Here is a 24,188-nt window from a genome sequence, read left to right on the forward strand (position 1 = left end):
CTTGCAATGTGAGATTATCCTTTTGTGAAAACTTGCTCTGCACTGGAGTCTCTGTGCTTTCCAAAGAGATGAACAGATGAGGTTCAGCCAGCCGGTGGCCTGTCCCTGAGAACGGACGCTCTGGGCATGTACCTGACAGTGCTCCTCCTCTCAGCCCCCAAGGAAGTCCTACTCCCAGACGTGAGGGTGGGGTCGCTCCGGAGCCCTACCCCCCTCTGGGGCCTGCAACCTGTGTGGGAAGTCACCCTTTCTTGGGAGGGGACTGGCAGGAGCTGGCCATGGGAGCCCAGCAGCCCCGGGCTGCCATTGTGCTGAGCCCAGACCACAGGCAGAGAGCGGAAGGCAGAGCCTAAGAGCCATGTAGGTGGTCAGAGAAGGATGTTAATGAAGCAGATCTGCAGAGCTGTCACAGCCGAGGAGCTGTCACAGCAGAGGTCCAAGTGAGGGGGTTTAAGGGTCAGAGCCAGCTCAGAGCATCAGCTTAGAGTGGTCCAGGTGTGGTCACTGTGGGCAGGAGAAACCTGCTGAAACCAGATGGGAAGAGGAAATGGGAGCTTCGCTGCTGTGGTGATCAGCCAGGGCAAGGCCCGTGATGGGTGACAAGGTGACAGGGCCAAAGTCCCTCTATGTCCAGCCTTAGGGAGGCTCCTCCTTTGTGGGTCTTGAGCGGTGGGGTTGTGTCTGGTGGGGTTGATGAGCTCCTGTGTCTGGGGTTCCTGACATGATTGGGATGGCCACATGTCCAGGTGCTCCTGATTTAGTTTGATGAGTTGGCACATAAAAGTTATTGATCAGGGGCTGGGATTGTGGCTCAGCAGTAGGGTGCTCACCTAGCACATGTGAGCTGCTGTGTTTGATCCTTAGCACCACATAAAAAATAAATAAAGGTATTGTCTCCAACTACAACTAAAAAAAAAATATTTTAAAAAAGTTATCAATCAGTTTGTGCCTTATTGTGCTGCTGGGCAGATGGTGGTTGTTTACTTCTATAAACAAGATATGAATTATGTTACCTTGGCTCTTATACTCAAAATGGAGCAGCACATGGCAAACTAAAGTTTAACAAAACGGAGTACCTCGGGGTAAACGCAGCCTGAGGACTGCTGTTCTACACACAATGGAGTCACTCAGGATAGGCACAGCCTGAGGACTGCTGTCCTACACACCATGGAGTCACTAGGGCAGGCACAGCCTGAGGACTGCTGTCCTACACACCATGGAGTCACTAGGGCAGGCACAGCCTGAGGACTGCTGTTCCACACACCATGGAGTCACCAGGGCAGGCACAGCCTGAGGACTGCTGTTCTACACACCATGAAGTCACCAGGGCAGGCACAGCCTGAGGACTGCTGTCCTACACACCATGGAGTCACTAGGGCAGGCACAGCCTGAGGACTGCTGTCCTACACATCATGGAGTCACTAGGGCAGGCACAGCCTGAGGACTGCTGTTCTACACACCATGAAGTCACTAGGGCAGGCACAGCCTGAGGACTGCTGTTCTACACACCATGGAGTCACTAGGGCAGGCACAGCCTGAGGACTGCTGTCCTACACATCATGGAGTCACTAGGGCAGGCACAGCCTGAGGACTGCTGTCCTACACACCATGGAGTCACTAGGGCAGGCACAGCCTGAGGACTGCTGTTCCACACACCATGGAGTCACCAGGGCAGGCACAGCCTGAGGACTGCTGTTCCACACACCATGGAGTCACTAGGGCAGGCACAGCCTGAGGACTGCTGTTCCACACACCATGGAGTCACCAGGGCAGGCACAGCCTGAGGACTGCTGTCCTACACACCATGGAGTCACTAGGGCAGGCACAGCCTGAGGACTGCTGTCCTACACACCATGGAGTCACTAGGGCAGGCACAGCCTGAGGACTGCTGTTCTACACACCATGGAGTCACCAGGGCAGGCACAGTCTGAGGACTGCTGTTCTACACACCATGGAGTCACCAGGGCAGGTACAGCCTGAGGACTGCTGTTCTACACACCATGGAGTCACCAGGGCAGGCACAGCCTGAGGACTGCTGTCCTACACACCATGGAGTCACTAGGGCAGGCACAGCCTGAGGACTGCTGTTCTTCACACCATGGAGTCACCAGGGCAGGCACAGCCTGAGGACTGCTGTTCCACACACCATGGAATCACCAGGGCAGGCACAGCCTGAGGACTGCTGTTCCACACACCATGGAGTCACTAGGGCAGACACAGCCTGAGGACTGCTGTTCCACAAACCATGGAGTCACTAGGGCAGGCGCAGCCTGAGGACTGCTGTTCTACACACCATGGAGTCACTAGGGCAGACACAGCCTGAGGACTGCTGTCCTACACACCATGGAGTCACTCAGGGCAGGCACAGCCTGAGGACTGCTGTTCTACATACCATGGAGTCACTAGGGCAGGCACAGCCTGAGGACTGCTGTTCTACACACCATGGAGTCACTAGGGCAGGCGCAGCCTGAGGACTGCTGTTCTACACACCATGGAGTCACTCAGGGCAGGCACAGCCTGAGGACTGCTGTTCTACATACCATGGAGTCACTAGGGCAGGCACAGCCTGAGGACTGCTGTCCTACACACCATGGAGTCACCAGGGCAGGCACAGCCTGAGGACTGCTGTTCCACACACCATGGAGTCACTAGGGCAGGCACAGCCTGAGGACTGCTGTTCCACACACCATGGAGTCACCAGGGCAGGCACAGCCTGAGGACTGCTGTTCTACACACCATGGAGTCACTAGGGCAGGCACAGCCTGAGAACTGCTGTCCTACACACCATGGAGTCACCAGGGCAGGCACAGCCTGAGGACTGCTGTTCTACACACCATGGAGTCACTAGGGCAGGCACAGCCTGAGGACTGCTGTTCTACACACCATGGAGTCACTCAGGGCAGGCACAGCCTGAGGACTGCTGTTCTACATACCATGGAGTCACTAGGGCAGGCACAGCCTGAGGACTGCTGTCCTACACACCATGGAGTCACCAGGGCAGGCACAGCCTGAGGACTGCTGTTCCACACACCATGGAATCACCAGGGCAGGCGCAGCCTGAGGACTGCTGTTCTACACACCATGGAGTCACTAGGGCAGGTACAGCCTGAGGACTGCTGTTCCACACACCATGGAGTCACTAGGGCAGGCACAGCCTGAGGACTGCTGTTCTACACACCATGGAGTCACTAGGGCAGGCACAGCCTGAGGACTGCTGTTCCACACACCATGGAGTCACTAGGGCAGGCACAGCCTGAGGACTGCTGTCCTACACACCATGGAGTCACCAGGGCAGGCACAGCCTGAGGACTGCTGTTCTACACACCATGGAGTCACTCAGGGCAGGTGCAGCCTGAGGACTGCTGTTCCACGCACCATGGAGTCACCAGGGCAGGCACAGCCTGAGGACTGCTGTTCTACACACCATGGAGTCACCAGGGCAGGCACAGCCTGAGGACTGCTGTTCTACACACCATGGAGTCACTAGGGCAGGCACAGCCTGAGGACTGCTGTTCTACACACCATGGAGTCACTAGGGCAGACACAGCCTGAGGACTGCTGTCCTACACACCATGGAGTCACCAGGGCAGGCACAGCCTGAGGACTGCTGTTCCACACACCATGGAGTCACCTAGGGCAGGCACAGCCTTAGGACTGCTGTTCTGCACACCATGGAGTCACCAGGGCAGGCACAGCCTGAGGACTGCTGTTCTACACACCATAGTGTCACTAGGGAAGGCACAGCCTGAGGACTGCTGTCCTACACACCATAAAGTCACTAGGGCAGGCGCAGTCTGAGGACTGCTGTTCTACACACCATGGAGTCACTAGGGCAGACACAGCCTGAGGACTGCTGTTCTACACACCATGGAGTCACTAGGGCAGGCACAGCCTGAGGACTGCTGTTCTACACACCATGGAGTCACTAGGGCAGGCACAGCCTGAGGACTGCTGTTCTACACACCATGGAGTCACTAGGGCAGGTACAGCCTGAGGACTGCTGTTCTACACACTATGGAGTCACTAGGGCAGGCACAGCCTGAGGACTGCTGTTCTACACACCATGGAGTCACTAGGGCAGGCACAGCCTGAGGACTGCTGTTCTACACACCATGGAGTCACTAGGGCAGGCACAGCCTGAGGACTGCTGTCCTACACACCATGGAGTCACTAGGGCAGACACAGCCTGAGGACTGCTGTTCTACACACCATGGAGTCACCAGGGCAGGCACAGCCTGAGGATTGCTGTTCTACACATCATGGAGTCACTAGGGCAGGCACAGCCTGAGGACTGCTGTTCTACACACCATGGAGTCACCAGGGCAGGCACAGCCTGAGGACTGCTGTCCTACACACCATGAAGTCACTAGGGTAGGTGCAGCCTGAGGACTGCTGTCCTACACACCATGGAGTAACTAGGGCAGGCACAGCCTGAGGACTGCTGTTCTACACACCATGGAGTCACTCAGGGCAGGTGCAGCCTGAGGACTGCTGTCCTACACACCATGGAGTCACTAGGGCAGGTACAGCCTGAGGACTGCTGTTCCACACACCATGGAATCACTAGGGCAGGCACAGCCTGAGGACTGCTGTCCTACACACCATGGAGTCACTAGGGCAGGCGCAGCCTGAGGACTGCTGTTCTACACACCATGGAGTCACTAGGGCAGGTGCAGCCTGAGGACTGCTATTCTACACACCATGGAGTCACTAGGGCAGGCACAGCCTGAGGACTGCTGTTCTACACACCATGGAGTCACTAGGGCAGGCGCAGCCTGAGGACTGCTATTCTACACACCATGGAGTCACTAGGGCAGGCACAGCCTGAGGACTGCTGTTCTACACACCATGGAGTCACTAGGGCAGGTGCAGCCTGAGGACTGCTATTCTACACACCATGGAGTCACTAGGGCAGGCACAGCCTGAGGACTGCTGTTCCACACACCATGGAGTCACCAGGGCAGGTGCAGCCTGAGGACTGCTGTCCTACACACCATGGAGTCACTAGGGCAGGCACAGCCTGAGGACTGCTGTTCTACACACCATGGAGTCACCAGGGCAGGCACAGCCTGAGGACTGCTGTCCTACACACCATGGAGTCACCAGGGCAGGCACAGCCTGAGGACTGCTGTCCTACACACCATGGAGTCACTAGGGCAGGCACAGCCTGAGGACTGCTGTCCTACACACCATGGAGTCACTAGGGCAGGCACAGCCTGAGAACTGCTGTCCTACACACCATGGAGTCACTCAGGGCAGGTGCAGCCTGAGGACTGCTGTCCTACACACCATGGAGTCACTAGGGCAGGCACAGCCTGAGGACTGCTGTCCTACACACCATGGAGTCACCAGGGCAGGCACAGCCTGAGGACTGCTGTCCTACACACCATGGAGTCACCAGGGCAGGCACAGCCTGAGGACTGCTGTTCTACACACCATGGAGTCACTAGGGCAGGCACAGCCTGAGGACTGCTGTTCTACACACCATGGAGTCACTAGGGCAGGCACAGCCTGAGGACTGCTGTTCTACACACCATGGAGTCACTAGGGCAGGCGCAGCCTGAGGACTGCTGTTCCACACACCATGGAGTCACTAGGGCAGGCACAGCCTGAGGACTGCTGTTCCACACACCATGGAGTCACTAGGGCAGGTGCAGCCTGAGGACTTCTGTTCTATACACCATGGAGTCACCAGGGCAGGTGCAGCCTGAGGACTTCTGTTCTACACACCATGGAGTCACTAGGGCAGGCGCAGCCTGAGGACTGCTGTTCTACACACCATGGAGTCACTAGGGCAGGCACAGCCTGAGGACTGCTGTTCTACACACCATGGAGTCACTAGGGCAGGCGCAGCCTGAGGACTGCTGTTCCACACACCATGGAGTCACTAGGGCAGGCACAGCCTGAGGACTGCTGTTCCACACACCATGGAGTCACTAGGGCAGGTGCAGCCTGAGGACTGCTGTCCTACACACCATGGAGTCACTAGGGCAGGCGCAGCCTGAGGACTGCTGTTCTACACACCATGGAGTCACTAGGGCAGGTACAGCCTGAGGACTGCTGTTCTACACACCATGGAGTCACCAGGGCAGGCACAGCCTGAGGACTGCTGTCCTACACACCATGGAGTCACTAGGGCAGGCACAGCCTGAGGACTGCTGTCCTACACACCATGGAGTCACTCAGGGCAGGCACAGCCTGAGGACTGCTGTCCTACACACCATGGAGTCACTAGGGCAGGCACAGCCTGAGGACTGCTGTTCTACACACCATGGAGTCACTAGGGCAGGCACAGCCTGAGGACTGCTGTCCTACACACCATGGAGTCACTAGGGCAGGCACAGCCTGAGGACTGCTGTTCTACACACCATGGAGTCACTAGGGCAGGCACAGCCTGAGGACTGCTATTCTACACACCATGGAGTCACTAGGGCAGGTGCAGCCTGAGGACTGCTGTTCTACACACCATGGAGTTACTAGGGCAGGCACAGCCTGAGGACTGCTGTTCTACACACCATGGAGTCACCAGGGCAGGCACAGCCTGAGGACTGCTGTTCTACACACCATGGAGTCACTCAGGGCAGGCACAGCCTGAGGACTGCTGTTCTACACACCATGGAGTCACCAGGGCAGGCACAGCCTGAGGACTGCTGTTCCACACACCATGGAGTCACTAGGGCAGGCACCGCCTGAGGACTGCTGTTCTACACACCATGGAGTCACTAGGGCAGGCACAGCCTGAGGACTGCTGTTCTACACACCATGGAGTCACTAGGGCAGGCACAGCCTGAGGACTGCTTTTCCACACACCATGGAGTCACTAGGGCAGGCACCGCCTGAGGACTGCTGTTCTACACACCATGGAGTCACTAGGGCAGGCACAGCCTGAGGACTGCTGTTCTACACACCATGGAGTCACTAGGGCAGGCACAGCCTGAGGACTGCTGTCCTACACACCATGGAGTCACTCAGGATAGGCACAGCCTGAGGACTGCTGTCCTACACACCATGGAGTCACCAGGGCAGGCACAGCCTGAGGACTGCTGTTCCACACACCATGGAGTCACTAGGGCAGGCACCGCCTGAGGACTGCTGTTCTACACACCATGGAGTCACTAGGGCAGGCACAGCCTGAGGACTGCTGTTCTACACACCATGGAGTCACTAGGGCAGGCACAGCCTGAGGACTGCTGTCCTACACACCATGGAGTCACTCAGGATAGGCACAGCCTGAGGACTGCTGTCCTACACACCATGGAGTCACTAGGGCAGGCACAGCCTGAGGACTGCTATTCTACACACCATGGAGTCACCAGGGCAGGTGCAGCCTGAGGACTGCTGTTCCACACACCATGGAGTTACTAGGGCAGGCACAGCCTGAGGACTGCTGTTCTACACACCATGGAGTCACCAGGGCAGGCACAGCCTGAGGACTGCTGTTCTACACACCATGGAGTCACCATGGCAGGCACAGCCTGAGGACTGCTGTTCCACACACCATGGAGTCACCAGGGCAGGCACAGCCGAGGACTGCTGTCCTACACACCATGGAGTCACCAGGGCAGGCACAGCCTGAGGACTGCTGTTCTACACACCATGGAGTCACCAGGGCAGGCACAGCCTGAGGACTGCTGTTCTACACACCATGGAGTCACTAGGGCAGGCACAGCCTGAGGACTGCTGTTCCACACACCATGGAGTCACCAGGGCAGGCACAGCCGAGGACTGCTGTCCTACACACCATGGAGTCACTAGGGCAGGCACAGCCTGAGGACTGCTGTTCTACACACCATGGAGTCACTAGGGCAGGCACAGCCTGAGGACTACTGTTCTACACACCATGGAGTTACTAGGGCAGGCACAGCCTGAGGACTGCTGTCCTACACACCATGGAGTCACTAGGGCAGGTACAGCCTGAGGACTGCTGTTCTGCACACCATGGAGTCACTAGGGCAGGCACAGCCTGAGGACTGCTGTCCTACACACCATGGAGTCACTAGGGCAGGCACAGCCTGAGGACTGCTGTCCTACACACCATGGAGTCACTAGGGCAGGCACAGCCTGAGGACTGCTGTCCTACACACCATGGAGTCACTAGGGCAGGCACAGCCTGAGGACTGCTGTTCTACACACCATGGAGTCACCAGGGCAGGCACAGCCTGAGGACTGCTGTTCTACACACCATGGAGTCACTAGGGCAGGCACAGCCTGAGGACTTCTGTTCTACATACCATGGAGTCACTAGGGCAGGCACAGCCTGAGGACTGCTGTCCTACACACCATGGAGTCACCAGGGCAGGCACAGCCTGAGGACTGCTGTTCTACACACCATGGAGTCACTAGGGCAGGCACAGCCTGAGGACTACTGTTCTACACACCATGGAGTTACTAGGGCAGGCACAGCCTGAGGACTGCTGTCCTACACACCATGGAGTCACTAGGGCAGGTACAGCCTGAGGACTGCTGTTCTGCACACCATGGAGTCACTAGGGCAGGCACAGCCTGAGGACTGCTGTCCTACACACCATGGAGTCACTAGGGCAGGCACAGCCTGAGGACTGCTGTCCTACACACCATGGAGTCACTAGGGCAGGCACAGCCTGAGGACTGCTGTCCTACACACCATGGAGTCACTAGGGCAGGCACAGCCTGAGGACTGCTGTTCTACACACCATGGAGTCACCAGGGCAGGCACAGCCTGAGGACTGCTGTTCTACACACCATGGAGTCACTAGGGCAGGCACAGCCTGAGGACTTCTGTTCTACATACCATGGAGTCACTAGGGCAGGCACAGCCTGAGGACTGCTGTCCTACACACCATGGAGTCACCAGGGCAGGCACAGCCTGAGGACTGCTGTTCTACACACCATGGAGTCACTAGGGCAGGCACAGCCTGAGGACTACTGTTCTACACACCATGGAGTTACTAGGGCAGGCACAGCCTGAGGACTGCTGTCCTACACACCATGGAGTCACTAGGGCAGGTACAGCCTGAGGACTGCTGTTCTGCACACCATGGAGTCACTAGGGCAGGCACAGCCTGAGGACTGCTGTCCTACACACCATGGAGTCACTAGGGCAGGCACAGCCTGAGGACTGCTGTCCTACACACCATGGAGTCACTAGGGCAGGCACAGCCTGAGGACTGCTGTCCTACACACCATGGAGTCACTAGGGCAGGCACAGCCTGAGGACTGCCTTTCTGTACATTATGGAGTCTCTGAGGTCAGGTGCAGCCTGAGTGCTCCTGTTCTATACATCAAAGAGCAACTGGCATGAGGGCACAGCTCGCTGTGCATAATCCACCCCTGATTCCTGAGAGTAGGAGCCAAAGGCTCTGAGTGGAGAGTGATCTCAAATTGTTCTTTCCACATGATGCTGTACAGAGGCTGATGGTGCAAGTTTTGAGCAAATAGCATCCCAAGTATTATTCCAGTAGTGAGCATATTCCTTTTTGATGAGCCTCAATTGTGCTGGTGCATTATATCAACCAGTCCTGATTCAGCAGTTCCCACCAGACCACAAACCTGTGCACGGTATGTTTGCTTGAAGGGTTTCCCAGGTAAATGGAAAACCATGTTTTGCAGCCATGCCCTCGATATCTTCTTCAAGTGCAGTGGAATTTGCATTTACACTGCAACAGCATGTTTGGTGAGCTGAATTGAATTCTTGACCACAGTCAGTTGTTTGTGGAAGACATCCAGGGCTGTTCTGGGTTCCTCCTGCTTGTGTCAATAATAGTGTCCTTGTGTGTCAGATGGACACACAGCATTCCTTGGATTCTACCATGCCATGATTCAGGAAATGTCTTGGGCATAATAGGTGAGATTAGGTTTTCCACTCACGGTGACATCAGGGTGACGTTGATCAGTTTGTTCACTTTACATGTCCTGAGTGTGTGACAACACAAGCGTCTGGCCTGGGTGTGACTGTGATGTTGCCCTCAGTGACTGGTGTGTGGCACAGCGTCCACAGTGTCCTGTGTCTCAACATGGGCAGGAGCAGCTGCTGGTCTGTGATGTGGCATCAGTTTGTGGTTGGCAGTCTCCCAACGTGACCCTGTGTGCACCCCTTCTTCCTTCACTGCATGGCGGTGTGCACAACGGTCTCCTTTGCTGAGGTTTGACGTTCGTGGTCATTGCGTGTTTGTGACACGTGGTGGACAGGTGCCGTGTCAGCCTTGTGCTGCCTGGATGCTGAGTGATGAGGTGTGCCGCCTCCTGCCCCTGAGCACTGCAGGCCCGGGGGTCAGCGTGTGCCGCTGCTTGCCCATCAGGCTGTCGGGGGAGAGGACCCTGCCTGTGTTCTTTCTGACTTCTTGCTCAGCACCTTCTGTGGTGCTGTGCTGGGCCTGGTGTTGGAACCCTGGTGCTCCCAGCACCTGAGAGTGTGAGCCAGTCCCTGTGACGCCACCTTTGGCTCAGTGGCAACTGAATTGTTCTTGGCATTTGTGCCCATCATCCTCTTCTTGTAACAGCAGTTTGCTGGGCTGAAGTGGACGATACAGCCACTGTCCATGCTCTCGGCTGTTGGGAAGCAGTCAGCCATGGTCGAAACTAAGTAGGTTTGTCTTAGGTCCCTGAATCGTTGCCTCTTCTGTCCCTGAAGTCGCTGAACCTGCTACTGTTCCCAGTGCTGCACACAGCGGCAGGGTTTCCCTGAACGTGTTCCTCGGTGTGTGGAAGTTCAGGCTGGTCACATGGATGGGTCTTGTTTCCTATAGACGTTGAACAAAGTTGTTTCTTCAGTGTGACGAAATCACCTTCCTGGATTCTAATCCCCTCTTGTTGGTGTTGGTCTGTGGATCATCTCATCGGGGCGTGATCACGTTGGTGATGCCTCGGTGCAGGTGGTGTCTGTGGTTCCTGTATGCTGCTCTCACGCAGCTGTGTGTGTCATTGCACACCCCCCCACACACACGAGTCATCCGGCACCTCACACATGCATGGAATCCCAGCACCCCCCCACACTCACGTGTCAGCCCAGTACCCCCTGCACATTCACGTGTTGCCCCGGCACCCCCCCCCCTGCACACGCATGTGTCATTCCGGTGTCCCCTGCATACTCACATGTCAACGCGGTGCCCCACACATGTGCCTGTCATCCCGACACCCCTGTACATAACAGGTGTCACTCAGTTGCCCTGCATCCATGTGGGTTACCCCGGCATTCTGTCGTGCATCGGGGTCGTGGGGAGGTGTAGTCATGCAGCGAGGTTGACAGGGGACGTCTTCGGCTACGTGTGGGTGTTCATGGTGTTAGGCTGCGATGCACTGGGTGTTGTGCTGAAAAGTGTCCTTCTAGGGTCCTTGTACAGGGGAAATCATGTCAAAATAATAACCTATGAGTTCGGGGCCAATCTGGGCTGTGTCTGCCCCCCAGAAGCCTTTCCTCTGCAGTGCTATCCTGTGAGCCTTTGGAAATGTGAATTCATGTCTTCCTGCATGTGGTCTGGGCAGTGTGCCCATGGCAAGGGGTCTGTGTGATGCTTTGTCTTGTTTTCTTAGGTGCCTAGTATGTCTGTAAATGTGTTCTGCCTTAAATTTCATTGTGTGTTGTTAGTTAGGGTCTCTTAAATGTGGGCGAGTGTGGCCAGTGGTGAACTAGCAAGTAGCATATCATGATCTGGATGTGATTCTTCACTTGTCAAGTGCAGCCCCCCAGGGTAAAGAGACTGCCTGCCCACTTCTCTTCGTCTCTCTTAATGGGTCCATTGCACCACGGAGTGCAACGCAGGGCACGGGACTCCCTCAAGGCTTTGGCCGCTGCCTTGAGTGTTCTCCAGGGTGGTGATGGAGCCTGGGGGGATTCCCCCAAGGTGCTTGGCTCTCGTTGGTCCTGGGAAGCTGGTGCTGTCTCGTGGCAGCTGAGTCCACAGTCACAGGTCGATCCATGGTTTCCTCCCAGTGCACGGCTTGTAGATGCGTGTTGCTAGGTAGTGTGAGGCTCAGCTTGGCTTCTCTTAGTGCAGTGTGTACCTTGTGATGAGTGTGAGTGCGGGAGGGTCATGAGTCTGTGTGTGGGGAGGATTGCTTCTGCCAGGAAATCTTGAGCTCTTGTTTTTGTAGAAGGAATTTTTGACTTGCATCTTTTCTGCTGCATGTTTGTCAGAGTTCTTAGGAGTTGCTGCCCTCCTGTGAAACATGTGCTCCATCTTGTTCACCTGTCCATCATCGGTTTTGCAAAAGAACAGAAGCAGAAGAGATGCTGGCACCTAGCAGCCTGGGCAGAGGTGTGGCTCAGCTCTGGAGGCCTTCCTTCTTAGTGCTGTCCTGTGGGCCTTGGGGAATGTCCAGTGGGCCACCAGACAGTCATCTTCAGTTCTGCAAGCTGGACTCTGCCGGGACTGGCTCTCTACAGTTCACACTGGGCTTGGGCTGCCTTTAAGCAAATTGTAGCAGAAAAAGTTGGATTTCCTTCCCCTACTTCTGGCTTATATAGCTCATAATCGCATCATCTTCTTTCTAAAGTCTCTTAGGGACTTGATTAGCCTTTGAACTCTTGGAAAAAAACCAATCAGGAGAGCCAACTTGGCGAGGGTAAAAGCAGGCTGCAGGATCCCCGTGCCTGGCTGAGCCTGGAGAGCACACCAGTGCACCATCCCCACTGCCCACTGCCCTCGTTCTCCACCAAGAGCCCAGGGTTCCCAGTCTGTTTTCTGTGGCTCCATCTTCTCCCCTCTTACCAGGTCATGTCTCACTGTCCCCAGCTAAGAGGACAAATATGTGTCACGTTATGCCTTTCTTTCTAAACTGCGTTTGAGTGGTGCCTTACAGTTAACACATGGTAGTGGGTTCATTGCACCTCATGTCTTTCTGTATAAACGAGCAGAGTAAACAAATTTGTGTGTACAAATATACATGTGGAGCAAGCTCCTGACACGTCTAAGAATCCACTCTGCCCTTCTACGTTAAACTGGTAGGTCACATCTAAGTCTCTGAGAGGTAGATTCTGTCTTCAAGAACCGTTTTAGGATAGCGTTTTATGGTGACTGTCAGGTTAGCTTTGGGGCCCTCACGTCCGTCTCACACTTACCCAGCTGTGGCCCTCCATTAAGGGTCAAGACACTCTGTCTCAGGAGTGTGGCTCTGGGGGACACTCGTCTAGCATGCTGAGGCACTGGTTCCGCACCCATACTGCAAGCACATGCACACATGTACACACTCACATGCACACATACGTGCACGCTACACACACATGCACATAATCACACATACGCACACATATGCACACACATGCACATTTGCAAGTGAGTGGCTGCAGGGAGGACAGGACACTCTGCTGTCCCAGCCATCCATGCTGGGGCAGGGCTGCATCCTGCACAGCTTCCTTCTTTGATCTCCTTTACTTTCCATCCTCCCATGGAGCACCAGAGCCGTGGAACTGGGTGGGTTGGAAGAGACGCACTCCATCTGGGCACCTTGGAACATGACTTAATCCCAGTGGCTTGGGAGGCTGAGGCAAGAGGATCTCAAGTTCAAAGCCAGCTTTAGCAACTTAGTGAGGCCCTGTCTCAAATTTTAAAAAATAAATAAATAAGAGGGCTGGGGATGTTGCTCAGTGGTTAGGCACCCCTGGATTCTATCCCTGGTACCAAAAAAAGAATTAAAAAATAAAAAAGAAGAGATGCGTTTGAAAGGAAACCCTGTCCTTCTGCCTCCTGCAGGGAGCAGGGCACGGTGCTGAGGCCTGGGCAGTTCTGCATGCATCTCGGTGCCTCCTCTGGTTCTTTTGTGTGCTGCACGAGACCTGTGTGTGTTCATTCACTCACTCTGCAGCCTCACGACTCCTCTGCACCCTCAGCCGGGGACCAGTTTTCACATGGAACTTGCAAATCAGAAGCAGATCTCGTGGTTCTAAGGCTTTAGTGGAAAAGGGCCTGATGACCCACGGCCTGCCTCCTGCTCTCCAAGTCTCCACTGAAACGCAGCCTGGTTTATTTCTCCTCTTTACAAGTATCTAATTGACATGCCAAGACCTGCCCGTCTCAAGCTTTTCTCAAGACCCTTCTGTGAGGTGATTTGTCCCTGTTTCACTTGAAGGGACAGATGTGAGAGACTAGTTGACCTGGGAGCTGAGCTTGTTCCTGCCTCCGGTCTGCGGGGAAGCAGGCAGCATGGGCTCCAAGTTCTGGCAGAGCACCACCAGCCGCGGAGACTGTGCCGACCTCAGGGCCTGTCGTCAGTGACCACTGAGGCAGAGGTGCCCAGCATGGGAAAGGCCCAGGCTTGACTATTGCTTCAGGTGGCTGGTCACCTAACAAGTACTCCATGTGCTCGAGGGAACCCCCAAACAGCAAGCTGCCCTGCGGCACCAGTGCCTTTAAAACCAGGGCCAGTCCGCCTTCTCATCCCAAGTCACAAAGAGACAGCGCAATGCGTGATGCGGTGTGCAGGACATGCTAGAGAGAGCTCCACGGTGTCATCAGCTCCCCGACACTGTCGGTCTCCACGCTACCGGTGTGCGTGTGCGTGTGCGTGCACGGACACAATGTGCTTATAAACAAGAGGTTCTGAGCTCATCAATGAGATTTAAATTAATTTTCCTTGGGTATTTCTTTGAATTCCAGTGTTATCAAGTGAGGCTTCTTTACTGTCGTAGCAAAGGCTCAGGGTCAAAGAGCCCCGTGGTGGGTGCTATTGGAGACTTTTAGGCTGATTATAGGACCAAGAAGCCCCGCACCTGTGGCCTCATTTTGCCTTCCTCTTCTCCTAGACACCCCTTTACCTGGTGGACCATGGAGAGAACGGGCCAGTCAGATGCAACAGGTGCAAGGCCTACATGTGTCCGTTCATGCAGTTCATCGAGGGCGGCAGGAGGTACCAGTGTGGGTTCTGCAACTGTGTGAATGAAGGTGAGCGGCAATGGAGTGCTCTGGGGGAAGCCCTTCCTTGAGACCCACAGGGCACTTTGCTGCCTGGTTGGGAGACAGCAGCTGGTTCCCGCGTCGCAGTGCCCTCTCAGGCTTCCCCTGGAAACTTGGTGTCTGGGAAATCCACGTCCCTCTCAGCTTTGGGTGGCTGCTTGAGCCCTGGTGGAAGTCATGAGCTAAAGGTCCCCCAGCAAGCTCCAGCTGGAGGCAGAGGAGGTCCCACCCGTGCCCCAGGCCACGTTCAGGGGACCTCTCTCTTGTCTTGAGTGAGCTTGCTGCTTAGGAAGAGCTCAGGAGGGGGAGGGATTTGACGCTGTGGATGTGCTCCCTCGGGTGTAAGCCTGTGCTTGTTTGTGGGGGAACATCAGGAAGCACCTGCCATCGTCGTCCTGTTTCCGGTTTCATTGGGGATGTTGAGGCAGCTTGCGGAGTGCGCCTGCACTGACTGCGCTGCAGCTTGTCTGCTTGTCCCTGGGTTGAAGGCACACACTGATGCTGAGGGCACTCCCACATTGGTCCCAGTTCGTTTTTAATGATGTGATGATTACTGGGCTCCACTGCTCCCACCACTGTGGACACACCACCCCTGGGATTGGACCCCAGGATGAGTGGCCCTGGTCTGCCTGGATGTCCCCCTCAGCGTGGGCACTCTGAGGGCTGCTGAGCTCCGTTTTCTGCCTTTGTGGCCATGGTCTTGCTTCTTGGAGTCTAGAATTCTCTGTGGGGGAGCTCCACTGGTCCTATGTCCCTCCACAGTCACACACAGTCCCTGACCTTGTCCAACGGAGAGGCCAGAGACTGGCCTGGAAAGTCTTTCCCCTAAGACCCGTGGTCAGTTCTTGAAACTGTCCCATTGCGAAGCTGAGTGGCTGGTCTGCCTCATGGGAGGACCGTGACAGGCGCCACGTGTCCTAGAAGACCAGGGCCCTTGGTTCTCCAGCCTCGCACTCCTCCCAGCTCTCAGCCTGGATGAGACCGGCTGCCGGGTCCTGGCCGTGCTGTCTTGGTCTTGGATTTCAGGAGCCCTTTTGCACTTTAGTTTGGAGGAAGTCATGAGAAGTCCAAGGCCTTCTGCGTCCTTGGCTGAAGCTCTGCTCCAAGCTGTGGCACCCCAGTGCCTTCACACAGCCCTGGCCTCCCTGGAAGGTAGTCACGAATGTCTCTAGCATGCATAACCTGGGATCTTCACTGGGCGGCCACTCCCTGCCTCACTTGTAGTGTTAGTCCAGGCCTCAGCGGCCTAGCACCTTTTGGTGGGAAAAGCCCCTGGGAATCCTGTCTCTGCGTGCACAGGTGCCACCCCGGCACCCCTCCTGGGAGACTCCCACCATCTTCCAGGGGTGTCCCTCCTGCTAGGCTCAAGTGTGTGGCCCTGTGGGAAGTCGGGCTCCCGTGGATCTGTGCCGACCCCTCATTCCTCATTTAGGGCTAAGGCGGAGGCTTACTGGAAGGGATGCCACGCGTGCTCCCGAGCAGGGTGCCCAGGGAGACGGATGTTAGGAGGCACGCGGGAGGACTGGCCATAGAGTAGTGCATGATCAGTGATGTGACTTGGACTTTGGTCTACTAAAGGGTTAGATAATATGAAATGCTGCTGATACAGAATTGGATTTTTTTGAGGTACCAGGGATTGGACCCAGGGTCTCGTGCATGCCAGGCAGGTGCTTACCCCGAGCTATAGCCCCAGCTCTTTTTATTTTACTTTGAGGCAGGATCTCACTAAGTTGCTGAGGCTTCCTTCAACATGCCATCCTCCTGCCTCAGCCTCTGGAGCAGCTGGGATTACAGGCCTGTGCTACCGTGCCTGGCTAAAATTAACTATAAAAAAAAATTCACACGACATACACATGGTGAGTGTGGATGAATCTCCTGCTGGGCTGAACCACTGACCCACACTTCCCAAGCCAGCCAGTCATCGGGTCTCGCCTTCACCCACATGTAACCAACAGTAGTTCACAGCTGTCCTGACTCACCTACAGGGTCCACTCCTATAATATTTATAAGGCATGGGATTTTCCGAATTCAGAGATCCACATGTAAATATGAATTTTATAAAGCTTATTTTTAAAAGAAATGACCATGATATGGTAAGCATAGAAAAATGCTTCCGATGGTTTCTTGATGAGTCCAACCTTGGAAAACAGCCCTGTGGTGGTTCAGCAGTCAGTTTCACAAGTGAATGTTCCTTAGTGCTGGATCGCTGCCCAAGGTGGGCACCTTGCTCTGGGGTTCCAACACGTGGAAGTGTTTCTCACCAGGTGCTTGAAGCCGGTTTGCACAGCTCCCCGAATGCTGTTCCGGCCTCACTCGGCCCCGGGCTCTTCCCACAGATTCCAGGCCTTCTTTGTGCAGTTTTGAGTGTGTGACCCATAGTGCTGCAAGCTGCAGAATAACTTCCAAACTGACCTTCCGAGCCCTTTGAATCAAGCCAGAGATCTTTGCTGATATATCAGTGGCCAACTCTTTCCAAAAACAGTAATTCTCTGCACTCTTCAGCCAGATGCTGGGAGACCACCATGCAGACCCACCCCTGTGACGACATTTCTTAATCAAAATGCAAAAAGTATTGTAGATAGTAGTAATCAAAATGACCAGGGTTTATCTCTGTAAGGTATGCTGAAATTTCAAATAGAAATCTCCAAATTCTTTTAGAAAGATGTAATTAAATATGGACCCTTAAATATCTGGGTTGCAAAGACTTAAAAACAACAGTACTTTTTAAAAAAAATTTAGTTGTAGATGTATACGATATCTTTATTTTATTTATTTTTATATGATGCTAAGGATCAAACCCACTTGCTAGGCAAGTGCTCTAGAGCTACCTTTTTTTAAGTTACTTTTTTGCAATGTGGGGTTGTGCTGTATCAAGAATACTTTTTCCTGTTTTTTAGGCTGCTCTAAATCATACATGTCCTCAACAACATAGAAGAGCCGAGAGGTGTTTAGGAAGATCCTCATACTTTCCCAGGATTGCTTTAAAAGGCGTGGGCATTTGGAACACACTGCATGCCAGCCATAAACGTGTTTTTCTTACACTAACTCCTTTCCTCTCTCTTGTCAGTCCCACCATTCTATTTCCAACATCTGGACCACCTTGGGAGAAGACTGGACCACTATGAGAAGCCTGAGCTTTCGCTGGGGTCTTATGAGTACGTTGCCACGTTGGATTACTGCAGGGTGAGTGTTCCCGGGCTGGCGTGGGTGTGCATCGAGGTCACCTTCAGGTGACAACCTTGCCATGTGCAGACTGACGCCTAGCTCAGCCGGGCTCTGGCAGCACCATGGGCTGGAGCGAGGCAGGAGTCAGGGATGTGGCCTTTGGAAGGTCAGCCCGATCCAGTGGCCAGGCCATGGCTGAAGTGCCAGAAAGAGGGAGCAATGATTTTTGTCTTCTCCAGACAGAATATGCTGACTTCCTAGTGCAGCATTTCCACCAGGGCCCCCCAGGGCCTCTGCCCCAGGATCTCAAGGCCAGAGTGCAGCCATGGACTCCGAGGACCGTTGCTGCCCTGTGTCTCCTTTCTTCTCTCCAGCTGTTGCCTCAGGGGCCTGGGGCCGTGGCCTCCGCTGTCCTGGCTCCAAAATATACCCATAAGCCTCCCTTCCCAGTGGCCTCTCATGAACCAATTTTAGTTGTTGTTTTTTCCTAAAAAGGTAAGTTAAAAATATTTTGCCTCCTGTTAAAGCCCTTGACTATGGGACCCCAGACTGCCCTCAGCTCTGTCTTCCATTGAACAGCCTCACCACGTGTGCTGAACTCATTGCCCTTTGGTGGCTCACATTCACACAGGTGTTTTTTAGGCAGGCGTGTTTTGCTCTCCTTCTCACACCTGTGTGCTCCCCGCTGGGAGACCCCTGCCCAAGCTCTGTCTGTGCGGCACACCACTTGCTGTCCTTGTTGTGGGCAGTGTTTGGCCCCACGTCTGTGTCCTCGGAGAGCTTGGTCTGGATCGCTGTTCAGCGTTCTCCCCATGGAGTTCAGATCTCCCTGCTGTCTGCCTGCCTCACGTATTCCAGTATCCCTGGGCCCGTCATCTCTGTGACATTTCCCAGTGACTGGCACAGGTAGACATTCGATGGGTACACGTGGAATGAATGAGTGAGTTTACAAATGAATGCGTGAGTGAGTGAGTGAGTGAGTGAATAGGTGAATTAATGAATAAGTTAATGAGTAAATTAATGAATGAGTAGGTCGATGAATGAGTGAATGAGAGATGAGTGCCAGTGGATGAGAATGAATGGATGAATGGATTAGTGAGTAACTGAATTGAATGCATGAGTGAATGAATGCATGGATGAGTGGATGGGTGAATGGATGAGTGAGTGGTGAGTGGACTAATGAGCCGGGGAGGGAGGCAGGCAGGCTTCTATTCCAGTGCTGCAGGAGGATATCACTGGGGGCCCTGGCAGAACTTTCCCATCGTCCAGGGATCTGAACACACCTCTGGGTCTTATGTAGACCTCAGTGTGTAGCTGAGCAGCCTGTGTGACCTGGAGAAGTGGCCTCCTCACTCTGTCCCTCGTTCCTCCCAGGAAGCAGCCTCTGGCCCACAGAATGGACCCAGGGGTGTTTTCTGGGGGGACCAGTCCAACACTGAGAATAGGTTATAGGGAATGTTTCTCAAAACTAAATTTTTTCCAGTTAATTGGCTCTTTAAATTTTTTTCAATGAACATATCTTACTCATTTATTTTAGTGTTTTATATCATCATTTTGATCTACATTACATAGATCCTAATTGCTAAAGAAAAATGTCTTGTTAGTTTAAAATGCTGTAGTGTTTGAACATATTTGGAAAAATAGAAAAATAATTTTGGTACAAATGCTTTCTTTTAGGCAAGAAGCATGTCCTGAAGTCCAGCCCAATTAGATTGGGTAGTGATTTTTCTTTTTCCTTTCTGCTGTTGATTGCAGGAGAATCATTAGGCAACACATAAGCATTTGCTGTTCTAACTAAATAACAGAGCCACGCCAGCTGGTGGAGGGACATCTGCGCTCTAGGATAAGTCTGACCACGCTGGTCTCAAGCTCTGACCACAGGCCATGCAGGTTCCACGCGATGCTTTGGTAGAACCTCAGGCAGAAGGCAAACCTGCACTGGGAAGAGCAGTCTTGGTACCTTCAAACCTGCTGCAGGCAGGTGTCTAACTGGTAGAAACCCACTGGGAAGCAGGAGCAAATCCAATTTGTACATTTTTAAGAGTTTTTATGAGCCTGCTCTTCCTTTTACTTTTCCAGGTAGAGTTCATAAAAAAAAATATGCTGTAAAGATCTTTCAATTCAATTATTATTTGAGATGTAAATGATGTAGACCAATGAGCTCACACAGGGATTTGAATGATGGAAAGGAGCTTATCTGCTTTGTGGGTGTGTTTTTAACACACACATTGAAAGGAGAACTATACAATCATGTTGCCCATTCATTTCAGTTGGTCTTAATGTCCATGCAAGGTGGTGAAGTTGGCATTTTTGCACACATTGTGGTAGGGCCTAGGCGGTGTGTGCCTCTGGGTGGGTCTCTCAGTGATTCCCTGGCCACCATTGTGCGAGGAGACCAGGGCTGAGGCCTTGAGAGCTGGCCTCAGCTACTCAGATTTAAGTCCTTTTAAGAACCTGTGCCCAACAGAACTCTTCCTGCAGATTCTGGTGGAGGCCCACCAGGCTCTGCATGGGAGGTGTTTGAGAGGTAGCGCTGAGGTGGGCAATGTGTGTGCCGAGGAGCACGGTGCCCAGGAAGTGCCTGAGACACGGCCAGCTCTCAGTTCCCACTGGCTGAAGTCACACTTTGGTCTCTTGGGTTTTAAAGCAGATTGTTAGAGGAGCATTAGGAGGGTCTCCAATGACAGGCCATGGAGGGGCTCTTAGGACAGTGAAGGTGAGGAGGGAGCTGCTCCTTCTGGCCCTGTCCACCCACACCTGCTTGCTCCACCCTGTGTGGCACACCCTGCACTGGGCTCTCTGGCTGTGGACACTCAGAGGAGGAGGCGCATTATGAGTCATGCCACTTCGGGCGGGCTACTCCGACTGCAGTGGATGTGGTGAGGGGAGATCTGGAGGCCGGGAACAGGAGGGCTGACTGGCAATTTCTCCAACTCTACAAGTGGAGCTGCGTGTGGTTAGCAATCCCTTCTGGCCATACACCTAAAAAACCAGAAAGCAGAATCTCAAAGAGGGCAGGCTTTGAGATTGTGAACATGTGTTTCCAGTGCCCCATTCACCAGGGCCCAAGGGGAGCAAAGCCGTGGGCACCAGTGGGGGGGTGGGTAGACGAAGGGGCCTGTGCCGCCACAGGAGCCACTCAGCTCAAGGACAGGCGGTTTCTGGCAGGTGCTGCCAAGCAGATGGAGGCCCAGGTCTTGTGCTGAGTGGAGCACCTAGCCACAGGCCAGGGCAGTGCTGCACATCCAGGTTGCATGAGGCCGGGAGAGGCCAGACCACAGGTTCAGAGCAGAATGGCGGCCAGCTCCAGGAGGGGCTGCAGGGTCAGTTTCAGTTTTGCAAGTTGGAGGAGTTATGAAGACGGATGTGAGCACTTGGCACCACTGACCCCTGCTTAAGGAGCACTGAGTCTCATCTGTCCGTTTTACTACATTAAAACCAATTCTAGAGGAAAGAAGTGAGGGCTAACTTTGGGTTTTGCAAGGTGGCGAGTGGGGTGGGAGGTCCTTCCAGTTTTGGAAAGCATGCTCTGAGAAACTCCCTTCCAGGAGGTGCTGGGGTGACTGTAGCTTCTGAAACCTGCAGACCTTGCTTGGGGCTGTGCGGCAGCTCACGGGAACACTGGCCTGGAGCTCAGAGTGGCCTAAAGATAGACTCCAGGGCGTTAAGAGGGAGGTTGTGACAAAACACAGTGGAAAGCGGGTCCCATGACTGAGGGAAGGGAACCGTCAGAGCTGCACTGCTGCCAGCTTCTGCTGTGCGTGTGGGAAAGGAACCACTGGGGGGTGTTGTGAGCACGCCCAGAGGGAGCTGCTGGCTGAGGAGACTGATGAGAGTGGCTGCGTGCTCACCCAGCGAGAGTCAGCACAGGTGTGCTGCAGGGAGGAGGCAGGCCAGGAGCCGCCTGCCAGGAAAGTGCCGTGTGTCAGCAGCAGGTTCCTTTGCCTCTTGACTTTGGATGTGGCAAAGGGATGAAGTTTTCATGCTGATGCTTTTTACATTTTGAACCCTGAAACCTTCAGTGAACTACTTTTAGCAGGTGTGGCAGGGCATGCCTGTCGTCCCAGCTTCTTGGAGGCTGAGGCAGGAAGACCAAGAAATCCAGGCCTTCCTGGGCAAGTTAGGAGACCCTGCCTCCAGATAAAACACTCTCGGCTGGGACCCAGAGCCCCTCTGGGTTCAGGCTCAGTACTGCAAAAACACGTCAGTAAAATGAAGCACTTCTACTAGAACAGCATCCTATCTAGCCTTGTAGTGCATGCAGAATGAATATGATTAAAACATAATTTTATTTTAGAACATTTTTATGGTTTATCATAAAGTTAGAAATTGAGTTGGTGTTTGCTCTGGGGTAGGTCGCGGAAGCTGTCTGCCTGTGGCTTTCTGGTCTACATATTTCCTAAGCCCCACTCGGAATCACTTCCTTGAACACCAGAGCCAGACCGGGGAGCAAACAGCCTGAAACCGTTTCGTAGCAGCCGCTTCATGCAGTGAAGTTTCAGACACAAAGGCCCTGTTGACAATGGATGTGAGATAAATCGAGTACGCGCTAAACAACGTGGTGCTGTTTTTAAATTCTGCATTAAATTTTAGTGTCTGATGTCATATCAGTGAAACCGAAGCAGAGCTAGTGAGAGCCCTAAACAGGGCACAGCTGGTGAGGTCTCCTGCGGCAGCCTCAGTCGGGGGTCTGCAAGAGTGCACCTTCTCTGCAGCTGTCACAGTGCTGCAGAGCCAGTCAGGTCCCAGGTGAGCTGCTGCCTCCTCTCTCCTGTGGCGTCAGACTCTCTTCTTGAACATGATTTGATTCCACTGATGTTCCATCCTAAATATTCAGTGAGACTTCTGAAGACCTGCGGGTCTCCAGTGAGTGAGTTTGATGTGAAAGGTAGTTACCATGTGCACTGTCTGCTTTCCTGCAGAAGAACAAGCCTCCCAGCCCCCCGGCCTTCATCTTCATGATCAACGTTTCATATAGCAACATCAAGAGTGGGCTGGTCAGGCTCATCTGTGAGGAACTGAAGACGCTGCTGGAGCGGCTTCCAAGGTAAGACACTCCTCCTTGCTACCCCACAGGGCTGCTGGCTAACTTGGCCAGCACTCAGGACTCAGTGGCCAGCGGAGGTCTTTTGCTAAGGAGGATATTGGGTAATTAGTTACAGATCAAACGGCACCATGCTTTTTGAGTTTTTGAAATGTTAAAGTGATCTTCTGTACAAACCCATAAAATAATGCTGGGGTAACAATGCTCAACACCTTTGCAGATCAGCAGGGAACTCTGCAGTGCCAGGAGGCATTGAGTTTGTCCTTTACCTTCCAAAGCACTGACTTTCCCGAGGGGTCTGGTCTATGGTGGATACAGAGTGAATCAATAATTGACACACAGCACCACCTAATTTTATAATTATTAAAACATGATTTTATTTCAGAACACTTTTATGATTTATCATCAGGTTAAAAATTGAGCTGGTCTTTTCTCCATGTAGATTGTGGAAACTGAATAATGGTGTATTTTATCACGGAATCCTCTCACGGGCTCTGGGTTCTCAGCCTGAACTTTGAGTTGCTCCAGTTTCCATGATGGGCTTTCCCTCCTCCCGTTTTTTTCAACCCCATCTGCACTAGCACCAGCTCCTCCCTTTGCACCTGCTACCTATTGGGGAAGAGGCTGGCCGTGCACGGGCGCCAGGTGTGAGACCATAGTTGCGCCCTCAGAGGAGATCCGAAAGGTCAGACGGGCACCGAGCCCTTGCCCTGCTGCCCCTCCCTCCCGCCTGACTTGGGATGGGTCTGGTGGTCTCTCCTCCTGGGATGCATTTGGGCGGCACAGGCGTGGCTTTAAGGTTGCCCTGTCAATTTGACCCACTTCTTGACGCAGTCTGGAGCCCTGATGGACATCTTAGGGTGTGTTCACCTTCTAGCTGACCCTGTGAAAGAAAAGGCCCTGTGCTTCACTGCTTCATTTGAATTTCTGTCTGAACATATGTCTTGGGCCTGGCAAACTTGCCAGACTTTTCTGACCTTTTTGGAACAGGAAAGAAAAGCTTTGAGACATTCCACCTGGTGTCCATACCCAGCTACTGGGCCAAGTGTGTGGCTATTTGTGTTTGGAGGATTTTCTGGTTCCTCTCCTTACTAACTACCTCAGCATTGCTC

General features: G+C 53.7%; 1 protein-coding gene across 1 annotated transcript in view; it reads left to right on the forward strand.

Moving 5' to 3' along the window:
• Window positions 1-24,188, forward strand: part of Sec24d (SEC24 homolog D, COPII component) — a 75,898-nt gene that overhangs the window by 32,400 nt on the left and 19,310 nt on the right. Inside the window, exons 9-11 of the mRNA XM_076864532.2 lie at window positions 14,717-14,855; window positions 17,935-18,050; window positions 22,955-23,079. Coding sequence (XP_076720647.2) covers window positions 14,717-14,855; window positions 17,935-18,050; window positions 22,955-23,079 — 380 coding nt within the window. The remainder of the gene's footprint in view (window positions 1-14,716; window positions 14,856-17,934; window positions 18,051-22,954; window positions 23,080-24,188) is intronic.

Source organism: Callospermophilus lateralis, chromosome 8, assembly GCF_048772815.1.
Source record: "Callospermophilus lateralis isolate mCalLat2 chromosome 8, mCalLat2.hap1, whole genome shotgun sequence".
Lineage (NCBI taxonomy): Eukaryota > Metazoa > Chordata > Mammalia > Rodentia > Sciuridae > Callospermophilus > Callospermophilus lateralis.